At 34.9% G+C, this 13158-nt stretch overlaps 1 protein-coding gene across 1 annotated transcript in view; it reads right to left on the bottom strand.

Moving 5' to 3' along the window:
* Window positions 1–10053, bottom strand: part of HDA6 (histone deacetylase 6) — a 30305-nt gene extending 20252 nt beyond the window's left edge. Inside the window, exons 1-3 of the mRNA XM_028198649.2 lie at window positions 9389–10053; window positions 724–1164; window positions 486–628 (exon numbers count right to left, since the gene is read on the bottom strand). Of these exons, the coding sequence (XP_028054450.1) occupies window positions 486–628; window positions 724–1164; window positions 9389–9922 (1118 nt within the window). The 5' untranslated portion in view covers window positions 9923–10053. The remainder of the gene's footprint in view (window positions 1–485; window positions 629–723; window positions 1165–9388) is intronic.
* Window positions 10054–13158: the final 3105 nt, after the last annotated feature.

Here is a 13158-nt window from a genome sequence, read left to right as displayed (position 1 = left end):
GCAACCCAAAAAAAAAAAGTTGTTTTCATTTTTTGAAAATAAATTTTCATTCATTTCTCCCTCACCGCCTACGATCACTACCTACAATCCATTACCACTGCTGACCACCATATCCAGACACCCGCCATCTTCAGCAACCTCCACCTTCAAGCACCACTGCTGGTGACATCCTTCAACCACCACCACCACTGAAGGCCCATTACACTTTCGTTCTTTTCCTCTTGGGAGGGATAGTACTATTAACTTTTGTGCAAAAGTTGCGTAACAAGGACAAAATATGGTGAGTTTTTGGTAAAAAAAGGGATTGGTAACAGCACAACCCTTTATGAAGGTAAGTTTTTTATTTACACCACTAACAAAAAAATTTGGAGTCGCCATTGTTTATAATTTAAGAATAAATGATAATACATATAATATCTCATCTCACCCAATACAATATAGCAACTTATAATTACTCAAAGAAAATTATCAATCGAAAAAATTACCTTATTTTTTCCAAATCTTTGGCGGAGTTCAAGTTCTCCACAGAGCTTGGTTCAACATGAAGAGTGTAATCTGGGCCAAAGTATTCATAATACTCATTGTAAGGCAATTTATTATCAGGTTCCACCCCAACAGCAACTGCTGTCTGCAACAATGTAACAACAAACTGAGCTTCAACCAATAACATTCCAACAAAAATAGAAGTTATGTGAAATATCAAAAGCAAAGGCAGAGAGAGACCTCATAGCACCAACAGCGGGCAACATTCCGAATTGTATAGCCTCCCCCACCCAAAACCATTAGAGGGACATTGAAAGATCTAAGAAAACGAAGGCAATCTGCATGGCCTTTCACAGACAAGTTGAAACACCCCAATCTATCACCAGACAATGAATCAGCTCCACATTGGAGAACAACTGCATCTGGCTGATAAACCTCCATAACCTTTTGGATGATAGGTTGAAATAGACCACGGAAGCTCCCATCATCCAATCCATCATTTAAGGGAACATTTAGCGCATAGTACTTACCACCCAGTACCCCAATGTCTTTAATATGCCCAGTGCCAGGAAAGAAGTCTCCAAATTTATGGAAAGACACCGTCATCACCCTATCTGTGGTAAAAAATGCCTCCTCAACACCATCTCCATGGTGGACATCGATGTCTACATACAGTACACGCTGTCCAATAACATTGAGTGGATCAGAAAAAATGTGTTGAAAAGTTATGGTAAAATGACCACACACACACACACACAAAAGAAAACAAAAGAAAAAATTTGATGGCTGTGGAATAATATTAGGAAATAAGGAGAAAGAAAAACCATGTGAGTTTATGCAGAGTAGGCAATTAAAAGCAACTCAAAAGGCCATACACTAGAAATCTGGACTATCTAGAAATCGGTGTACCCAAAAAATAAAAATTAGATTGCAAGTTGCATGAAGTGTAAGTGAAAGCTTGGTGGCTGTGGAATAATGTTAGGAAATAATGAGGAAAGAAAAACAATGTGAGACAATTAAAAGCAACTCAAAAGGGCATACACTAGGAATCTAGACAATATCTAAAAATCAGTGTAACAAAAAATAGAAATTACAAAATAGATTACAGATTGAACAAAGTTTAAGGGAAAGGGAAAGACCAAGTTTTTCATTTTGGCAGGTACAAAACGTCAATTTATAACATGATTGGTTCGACAAAATAAAAATTCATGAAACTCACTGACAACACTACTCCCAAAAGCTTGAAATTAAAAAATAAAAAACAAAAATCATAACATGATAAAAATGTGCCAACTAGCTGTCAGCAACAAATAACAGTGTATCCACATAATACACTTCCAATTAGATAAATTGACTATGATGAATCTAATTAAATAATAAGCCAGCTAATGATTTATTCCCATAAACTCCACCACTACCATGCTTCCCATTTGATAGGAAGATTATACCTCTTTCACTTTCCAATGCATCTTTTTTTTTTATGCTATTGAAATATATTTGTAGAAACGCTATAAACACTTGTTTCTATGGATCATGCCCAATGTATAAATAATCAGAACATGCTATAACCTAGCCATGACTCATGGAATTCTACCCAATTTTTATGCTATGCAATTGTATCATAAAAATGATTTCGTGGTAACAAATTAAAGCCATAACACTCCATTTTGTTACAAACTAAATAGCACTAACACGGGCACGCAACATGAAACGGACGCACCATGTGACACCCCAAAGAACGCCACATGCTATGACTATACGATTATCTACCATTGAATATTGTAAGTCAAATTAATTATCTTAGTATACTAAGTACTTAATATAAAGCTTGGAAATGGGTAGCTAGGAAACTTTGAACATGAAAATTCTACCATCCACTATTCAGACTTAAGAATTAGTCCCATCTTGAGCATAGCAAGTAAGTGTGCATTATATCAAAAGTATTTTTACATTACATGACCGAATATTTACCTTAATTTTATCACCTTACAATACTCTAAAAGATAGAAATATGAATTGATAAGAAGAAACCCTAGAAGATGAATACAATTGGCAAGAAACTTAGAAATGAAAAACATGCCTTGATGAGACAAACTTAAGAACAGAAATACTTGTAGATCATTAAGAGTTGGGGGATACCTTAAGTTTAGAATTTGTGAATGCTAGGATGTGCCAATGCACTAATTAAGGAGCTTAAAGAAAATGTACTCGTCATTTTAATGCCATTTATTATTTTGCTAATAAGGATCAGTGTTAATTAAGTATGATTAGTGAGCCATAATTACGATTAATTAAGTTAGGTATGATTAAGTTAAACCTTGATTAATTAGTACAAACCTTGGTTAACCAAATAAGCAAGATTAGTTAAACTAAGCAAATAAAATTAGACAATTTGATAAAGCACACGTATACCTCTCCTTTTGTCCCTCATAACTCTTGTCTACCTTATATAAGCCAAACCAAGTCAAGAAGAGAGGAAATTCTGCTGAAGAAAAGAGAAAGAGCAAGAAGAAGGAGAAAGATGACGGAAAGACGAAAAGCTTGAAGAACTTCAAGAATTTCAACCTAAATCACCATTTTTGATCATCCTAGAGGTAAAATTAAACCCTAAATCATGTAGCTAACCTATCAATCACCTAAGATTAAGAAGAAACTAGAATCAATTTGGGTTAGTATAGAAGAAATGAAGAGAAAAGATAAGGAGGACTTAGGGTAATTGAAGAACAAGTAAAGGGTCTCAAATTCTTGCTAGCTTGATCTAGTTTTTGATGTTCCTAGCTCATAGGAAGTTCTATGCTCATGATTTCTCATAGCTTTCAATGATTTTGCATATTTAAATTCATGTTTTGAAGGAGGGAGAGGAAGAAGATTACAAAAGAATTGAAATGAAGATAAGAAATTAGAAATCTTGAAGTTTTGATATAGTTTTGATGATCTTATTGTTTTTAAAAAGCTTATTTTCATGTTTATTCATGTTTTCAAGAGCTTTAGAAGCTCAAAGTCAGGTCTTGAAACCCTAGAAAGAAAGGGAAGAAGATGAGAAAAGGAATAGATTTTCAAACTCAACCCAAATGTTTTAAAACAGCCAGATCCGATCGAGCAGATTTGACTTCTGCTCAAGCAGCTCAACCCCCAAAACTAGATTTTCGCTACTACTTAAATCTGCCCATGCAACCCCAACAATCCACCCGAGCGGATTTCCCTATTTCAGCCCAATTTCAAATAGGCATATTTCTCACATCCGGACGCAGTTTTAAGCGATTCTTGAGATTTAAGCTCCTGAAATCTAGTTTCTAATGGTGATAGTCTCACATCCAAATTCCATGTATAAAAAGAGATGTTTAAAATAGTGAAGGCTACTCACTTTTTTTTTAACCATTTCATGCTAACTCCTTTCCTAACTTAGTTTTCTTTCATTTCTTCCTATTTCCTTGAAACATCTAAGCATGATATTTTCTGATACAAAACATATGAGACTGTTGAGGTATACTTGGAGCTCTCAAACTTACGTCTTTGGCACACTTCAATATTCATCAAGCATTAATCACCCACGATGCTTCTAGGCATGCATTTGACACTTGATTTAGACTTGGAATAAGGTAAAGACCTTGAACAATCTAAGAAACTAAGAAAGACATATTAAGGTAAGTTTAGGCACTTGAATTGAAGTAGAAGCTTGTAAATTGAATTATTTTCAATGTCTTGTTTATGCCTTGTGAAGGTCAAGCTTAGGAAGAGAAACCCTTTGATCGATGAGCCATTTGGGAGTAATATTATACTAAAGTTATGTTCGAAAATTAGTTTTGAAAACTTGATAATATGTCATATTCCGTGAAATTCTAATTTTGTTATGAAGGAATAAATATCCCGTATTTTGTTTAAATCTATCTATGGCATCCGTAGATAGTCCCAGCCATTGGGGATAGTCTAAGAGCACATTTGTTTGGAGAGATAGGGGCATGGGATAGGACTCCATGTTCGGTGGATGGAATAGTCCATTATTTGGTTCAAAAATTTTGCACCAGACTACTAGTCCCAAATACGTTGGATTGTTCTATCCCAAGGGGGATGTGAGACAAAAAACTTAGGTTAGCTTGTCCATGGCATTACAATTTTTGGCCGGTTGACCGCTCGATTGACCAGCCAGTCAACCGAGGCGACCACCGGTGAGTGCTTTTGTGCCTGGTTTTGCTTAAATAAAATAAAATTTAAATTTAAAATAAAATTAATTGTACTTAATAACGTAAAATAAAATTTAAAAATCTCAACTAAAAATTAAAATAAATTTATGTAATTTTTATTGATGTTCTATTTATCTAATTTTTTAAAAATTTTAGTAAATAAATAAATAAAATAGGATATACATAGGATTCAATAAAATAGTCCAATTCAGACTTCTAATCCTATAACTAAACAAACATAGGATTCAATAGAATAGTCCAATCTAGACATCTAATCTCATGACTAAACAAACATAAGATGCGCATCCTTTCCAACCAAATAATCCAAGGACAATGTATCCTAAGACTAACAGTCCGACGGATTAAAATTCCCTCTTATCCAATCCGTCTAAACAAACACACCCTAAATGTACCATGGCTATGTTTCAACTCCACCGCCACTGAAGTGTGGATTGTCTAATCGTTTCCAGGTCGCTTATTCCATTAAGAGGCTCTAATAGATGTACTACCATGTATCATGCTTTGATTATGAATTATTCTTATGAAATATTTGAATGGCTGTAAATGCTATATGGAGTGATTCTTTACTAATGAGCTTGGGATTTATTCATTTACTACTTTACTTTCATATTATTCACTAGGCAATAACTCACCCCTCCCTTATATATATATATATATGTGTGTGTGTGTGTGTGTGTGTGTGTGTGTGTAGTAGGTGATGAAGAGTCCGGGTATGAAGAGAAGTTGATTAGAAGTCGGTCTCAAGTGCTTCTACTGGTTTTGTAAAGCTATATCATAAGTGTTGTATTTTATTTTATTGTTTAAATCATGTAATGATATAGATAACAATCCAAGAGGAATATATGCTTTCATTTCATATAATTATGCACTGCTCTGAATGGATGTTTCAAATGGATTCAATATAAGCAAGTAATGACTTTTGCACTCAAAATTGAAACAATTGCCCCAATTATCATAGGAGTCCAACCTGTTTTGAAAGTTAGGCCTTTGGTAGCCTCCGACTACTAAACGATCACTACATCATCCTATTTGGGGTGGGATAGAGTCGCGACACACCAACACGCCAATTTTAAAAAAATGCAAAACATCATACACTTGGGACACAATAAAATTTTATATTTTTATAAATTAATCATTTGTCATATATATGAATCATTTATTCAAAGATAAAGAAAATAAGTTATATAAAACTAATTACATAAAAAGTTATATTTCATAACTTAAACATTAAGATGGCATTCATGTAACAATTATATTCTAAAGAATACAAAACAATTATAGAACATTGTAATATACATGATATATTTATCTTATAAATGTTTCAAAACATATTCGGAGGGTTTAAGAAGTGTTATCGAAATGTCCGCATGGGTTAATTTTATTATGTAACCCCTATACTACTATAACCTCTAGAAGTGTCAAGAAAGTGTCCAATAATATCAATTTGATTGTTTAATTAAAACACGTTGAAGAAATGTCAGACATGCTTTTAAGAGTATCCAAAGTATGTCAGTGTTCAACATGGGTATCGGACACGACATGCTTCCTCCACATAAGTGTATGGGCATCTTAGGTTGCAAGGTTGTCACAAAGATGAACGTATCAGAATCTCACATTAGTAACTCCAACACTAACATGTCTTAAGATTTTGAGCTCAGAGCATGTAACACCCTAAATAATACCACGTGCCATAACCATATTATTATTATCCACTTTTGAATGCTCTATAAGTCAAATTAACTATCTTATTATACAAAATATTAATGTAAAGCTTAGAAATGAATAGTTAATAAGTTTTGAACACATGAATTTCCTTGCTAACTGTTAAGACTAAGGAAGTAGTCATCTCTTGAACTTATGTATCACACTGGAAGCATTTTTACTTGACGTAACTGAATACTTACCCTAATTTGACTACGTTAAAATGTTCTAGAGAAAAACTATGAATCGTTAGGATAACAACTTAGAAGATGAATACATTAGTTAGAAAACTTAGGAATGTTTGCAATTGATAGAGAACCTAAGGAGTCTAGAAGAATTTGAACATGGAACTTTGACAAGAGATTTAATAAGTATTAAAGAGTTAGGGAATTTATCTTGAACTTAAATATTGAACACTTAGATGATTCAGGAAATCCTAAGTGAGGAGCTTCACGATCTTAGTCTAACGAGTAGAATTTAATGAGTACTTTATTAGAAATTAAGCGAGATTAGCAAAATTTAAGCAAGATTAATTAGACTAATGAAGATTAAGGATTAATTAGACTAATGAAGATTAAGGACTAAACCTGATTAATTAAGACTAAGCTTGGTCAATTAAGCTAATGGGACAATTAGTAAAATACTTAAGCTAATTAATCTTTTACATCAAACAAAATAGAAGCTTGGAGAGAGTTTGAAAGAAATCTTGAAAGTTGGAGTTTGGTGATCTTGAGAGCAAGAACAAGAGAAAGAAAGGAGAAAAGAAAAAAATCAATTGAAGATTTAGGCTTGGAAAATTAGGAGAAATTCACTAAAAGGTAAGAAATTCAACCCTCTTTATTGTATTATTGATTTAATATAGTTAGAAAATCATTTAGGGCTGGTTTAGGAACTTGACTATTTTAGTTGACTTTTTGGCATTTTTGGCCTAGCTAAAAAAATTAAGTTTGGGATTATAATTGGGCTTTTTTGTAGTTAATTTGATGGATGTGAGAGAAAAAAGTGAAATGACTATGGTTTAGATGTGACATTTTTTCTTATTTGCTATTTTAGCCCAAAACCTTCTTCCAAACACCCCCTTAGCATAGATTTTGAAGGATTAAAGTTGGAGTTTTGTAGAGAGTTAAGGAAAAGAAAATAGTCTTGAAGATTTGCTAAGAAAAACCATGTTTTGATCTCTTTAAGCTCAGAATTTATTGCATACACGTGTTTACCCATGAAATACACATGATCAATTCATGTTTTGAAGCGTTAAACATCATGTTTTGAAAGATGGAAATGAAGAAAATGAGAAAGGGTTTGAAAAGAAGTTAAGTTGTGAAGTTCTTGAATCAAATCACATTTTTTGTTGGCTTAATCTTAAATTCATGCATTCAAATGAGTTTTTATGAACCTTGCATCATATTTTCATGATTTGGTACATCAAATATCATGTTTTGGAGCTTGGGGATGAAGAAAATGAAGTTAGAACACCAAGAATACGCACCAGCCCAAAATTCTGCTCAACAGGTGCTCGAGCGGTTACCATCCACCACACGAGCAGACAAAGCCAAAATTACCACTGCATGAACCACTGCTCACGCGGCCTAGGCCACCACACGTGCGGCCAAACATTAGTTGGGGACTGTTTTGTCTCCGCACATGTGGCCAGATTTCAATGCCCATGCAGCCAAACAGAGCACTTACGCATGTTTTGAACCTGAATAAAAATAAAGCACAGCTAGAAACCAACTTAAAGCATGTTTGATTATTAAAGAAAAGCTAAAGTTAAGTGAACCTAGGTTGCCTTGCATTATGCCTCATCGATATTTGTATGTTTATTGTGTAGGTCAAGCACTTCGGAAGTAGACTTTTTGTTCAAGTGCCATTTGCAAGTAGTAATATAAAGTTATGTTTGTTAAGTTATGATTCGAAATGCAAAACCTATGTTAATTTATGAAAGCTACGCTAATGTTCCATCATGAATATACTCTTGTATCATGTATGAAAATGACACCATTGGAATATGTCGTAGTTATTGGGGGACTCATGCCAATAACACCTTGTTAAGTCCTAGTTATTGAGAGATCCATGCCAATAACACCTTGATGCTCAAGAATCCTTGGAATGCTCATCTCTATGTATCATGTTTGAAAGCTAAGTCTTGAAATATCATGCTCTTGTTTGGGAAGAATCCTTGGAATACTCTTCTCTATGTATCATGTATCATGTTTGAAAGCTAAGTCTTGAAATATCATGCTCTTGTTTGGGACGGGTTGGGGTCATGACAGAGCACCTCCATTTGCAAGCTAAAATCTTGCTAAAGCCATTTTCTGACTAGACCCTTAACTCTCTATATAACCCTCCATTGGTGTGTGCATAAACCCTAGCCAAAATTTCAAATTTGCAACATAAGCAAAAAGCACACCATGATCACATGAGACTTTTGGTGAGTACATTCAATGGTCAAAAATTAATATCAGAGTTGGTGGTGTCAAAATGGCAATGAACCATTGGAGCACTGTTGGTGGCCAAAAAATGGCTTCCACAATATCATTTTGGCTACAAGCATTGGAGTTGTTGCTCAAACAGTTTTATTTGCTTCCTTTTAGCAGTCGAACAAAAAGTCGAATACCCCCTCCCACTTTCCCCCAAACCCAAAAATGAAGGGGTCAATATAAGCAAGAAACCAGAAACAAGTAGAAAACATAAAAGACACGAGTAAAATCCTAAATTAGACACTTCCAAAATGGCCTCAAATAATGTTGACAATGGAACTCTTGTTCCAGAAAAAGTAAAAAGAACAAATTTGTATCAGAAATTCAAAAACAATGACCAGTCAATGTAACTAAGGTGAAAACCTAAGATCACAAACATCAACTAATATCCACACAAAAAAACACCCAAAAGCATACAAATCACAAAAGCAAAAACAAAATTAGCATTAAATGAATAATAAAGCTTTAAAAAAAATTAAAATTAAAATATATATATATATATATATATAAAATAAAAAGTATTACCCTGTGAACCTTGAGGAGCTCAAGGATGCCCAAAACGATGTCATTGACGTAGCAAAAGCCAGAGGCCTCGGACTTCTTGGCGTGGTGCAAACCGCCGGCCCAGTTGATGGCGATGTCGGCGTCCTGACGATTGAGTTTGACGGCGGCGCCGATGGATCCGCCAGCGGAGGACTGGCAGAAGGAGAAAAGGCCGTCGAAGACAGGGCAGTCCTCGCCGACGTTGAAGCGCTTGAGATGGCGGGCGTGGGTGTGATCGTGGAGGGTCTCAGGGGTGACGGAGGCCAGGAAGTCAACGTAGTCGTTGGAGTGGAAGAGGCGGATGTCGTCGGGGGCTGCCGGGAAGGGCCTGTTGATCTCCATGCGCCGGTGGAGGGAGTAGTGCACGATCAGGTTGTGTGCCATCCTGATTCTGTGGGGCTTCATCGGGTGTCCCTGCCCGTAGTAGTAGTCTCCGATTGACGGCTCGTAGAAGTAGCTCACCCGCCTCTTTTTTGCGTCCGGCCCCGACGGAAGCGACACAGATGACTCACCCATCTCTCTCTCTCTCTCTCTATTCTCTCTCTCTGGCTTCTTTGTGCTGCTGCTGGTGTAGCCTAGCCAGGCTCAAATTACATACGCACCTTTAAAAGCTGAGTTTCATTGGTTCAACCTATGACCCTGTTTGGAAGTAGATTTTTTGGTTTTTTTTACCTTTAAAATAGCTAATAAAGATAAAATAAGATAAAATAATCAATAACACAAAAAGTTATATCTAAATATAATCATTTCACTTTTTTTTCGCAATCATCAAATCAATTACAAATAGCAAAAAATCAATTGTCATCATAAACTAAGGTTTCGAAAAGCGATTGCGGTCATTGTAATGGTTGCAGTGGTGTTGTTGTACTTGTGGGATGTAAAGGTCGTAGTGTAACAATTGCGGTAACCAAAAAAATATTTTTTTATATTTCGCACAATTTTTAAAAAAAAAACTTACGAATACACATATTTTTTTTCAGAATCACATTTATTAGGGTTCAAAATCAATTTAAAAAATTACAAATTAAAAAATACCACTCTTTTTAACCTTTTAACAATTTGACAAATAAAAAATGGAAACATCAGAGTATAAAATTTAAGATACTATACAATAGTAATCAAACAAAAAATGACACTCCTAAATTAAACATTGCTATGCCAACCTAATTAGTCGGACACCTAAACAATAACATGTTGTAGACACCCCATTTTGACAGGCCCAAAGACTTGGGCGCTTTCTTTTAATTATTCAATAATAAAAATGAAATTGTGTTTCTCACTTAATTCTCAATAAAAAAGATGGACTTTGTGCTTCATTCCCAACCTTAGACCTATTTTAGCCAAGTGTTTTAGATCCATTCAAAACTCTCTTTTAAAATATTCCTTTTATGGATAGTTCTAATAATTCTACTGAAAAACCCTATTTTTCCTAAGAAAAACAAAAGGAAAAAAAATTAAGTGAATAGTGCTTGGTGAATAGTGCCGGATGGCCAACAAATTGGTCGGCCGGCTAATTTGCTTAGGAGAAGGGTAGTTTCGGCAAAATTCTTATTGAATACGTGTGGATCATGCCCATTTCAGATCTTTCTAGGTATATTCATGCATGAGATGTGTATCTACCTCTATCAATTGTTTTTCTTTGGCCTCCATTGTCAAAAGGAAGTTTGTCCTCTTCCATAAGGTTGCATTCATTTCAACCACCATTGTCACCCCATCATCATTGTCTTCCACTTTCTCATTGACTTAGCAACCTTCCTTGATTGCATATAGAGATAGAGAGGATCAAAATGGATGAGAGGGAGTGAATAAAAAAAAAGAGAGAATCAATTAAGAGAAGAAAGATAGAGAGGAAAAAAATAGATAAGTTTTAACATTGAAACCAAAACTTCTATCCCTTAGATATACATTGATATATATCATCTTCTATTACCAAAACCATCCCAAACATTTTGTTTTAACCAAATTCTTGAGCTTTAATCAAAAGAGAGTGAGTGTTATTGAAAAGGAAAAAAACAGAGAGTTGAAACAACTCCCCCGCCCCCTCTTCCACACACACTATTAAACCTCCCAAAAACACCATTCCACACTTGAATTTCTAATTTTCAAACTAAGGATTGAGAACACACTTCTTAAACTTGAGAGTGATCAAAAAGAAGTTTAGAAATCAAATTATTTCTTGTAAGGTAAATTTTGCACATTTTTTATTTTCTTTTACTTTCTTACATTTTCTTTCTTATTTTGCTTTTCTTGCTTTAATTTCATGTCATAAACTTGTTATAAGCTAACTGAAAGTGGTTAGTTGAGTCACTTGCATATTTTCCGTTTGTTTTTCTGGTTTTTGCAATAAAAAAAAGCTTTGGCCTGGCCTGATTGGCCAGCCGGCCAACTTTTTGGTCAGCTAGCTCATCTTTTGGCCGGCTAGCCAATTTCTCCTAGACAAAATCCAACAGTCTCCCGGATGTCAAGTAGAACAGTTTGATGGTCTCCGAGGCCCCCTGAAGTTTCTTCTTTTTTTTTTTTCTTTTTCTGTTTTTGTTTTAATTAGAGAATGTTTGTGAGGATATATTTTGTTGTAATATTTTTTCTCTCCCCCATTTAGATTTGTAATATTCAAAGCGTTGTAATAATTTCCTACTCTCGCTTCTTTCTATAACGTTCTTTTATTTGCTTTCCATATTCTGTAAATATGCATGTTATTTTGTTTGTCATCATATCTATGTCTTGTATCCATGTCTTATGCCCTAAGATCTAACTAAATTTGCATCTATGGATTTAATTGATTATTATGTGATTTTTTGTAGTACCTCATGTTTTGAGATGATTCACATGTCATATTAGAAACCGGATCTGCAATTGCATTTCATGAGTGGATTGCATTAGGATCTTGTATATAGAACGATGCATGTTTTACTAACTTTGTTTTGTAATTATTTGCGGGACGTCAGTAAATATGTAAGTTATTGTGCTTTAGCATCCCGCTTGCGTATATTTTTTCTACTATATTTAGCATCCTACTATGTGGCTAGTTGCTTATTTGATATAACTCTATGCATGCCGGTAGATGAAGATTGTGTTATTTAATTTGGAATAAAATTGATTTTCATTATTGCACTATTCAAAACCTTTTTGAAATAATGAAATCAAATTGTTCTAAAGTAAATGACATAGTCTACATTTGTTTGATTCACATAGTAAATTTTAGGATTTACTAAATAATTGAAATATGAACATATAAAGTTAATAAAAATCATATCATGGCTTTGTAGAGGCCAATCGTTTGATCGGGTGAGCGGGAGGTGCTCAATTAATGAACTTCCCCCTTCATACCTAAGGTTACAAGCCAAGCATCCTTGGTTACGACGAACAATGGCCTTGGCACATATAACGATTCTGGTTTTGACCCGACCTTTGTTATATTCCGGACTCGGGTTCCGTGGTTTCATATTGTTATCCATGTCTTGTTTTCCCCTCATTTGTCTTTGGGTTTGAGTATTGGAATGTCTTGGGCATGTCCGGAGTAGGTTAGCTACTAGTTGTTCAAGTTGTTGTTGTCTGGAAAATTACCTCTTCACTCAAGCGAGGCTTCTTGCGCTCGAGTGAGCCTTATGAAATTTGCTTCTTTGCTCGAGCGAGACTTTTTGTGCTCGAGCGAGATTTGTGTGCTCTTAGTATTTTACCCAAACGCAGAATTTCTGGAAAGGTTGAGGTCTTCACTCGAGCGAGGCTTTTTACGCTCGAGCGAGGGTGTGCGT

This window comes from Camellia sinensis, chromosome 15 (assembly GCF_055761805.1).
Source record: "Camellia sinensis isolate YWXY chromosome 15, ASM5576180v1, whole genome shotgun sequence".
In the NCBI taxonomy this organism is placed as follows: domain Eukaryota; kingdom Viridiplantae; phylum Streptophyta; class Magnoliopsida; order Ericales; family Theaceae; genus Camellia; species Camellia sinensis.
The sequence above is the reverse complement of the archived record's forward strand: the minus strand, read 5'-3'. Positions and strand labels throughout refer to the sequence as shown.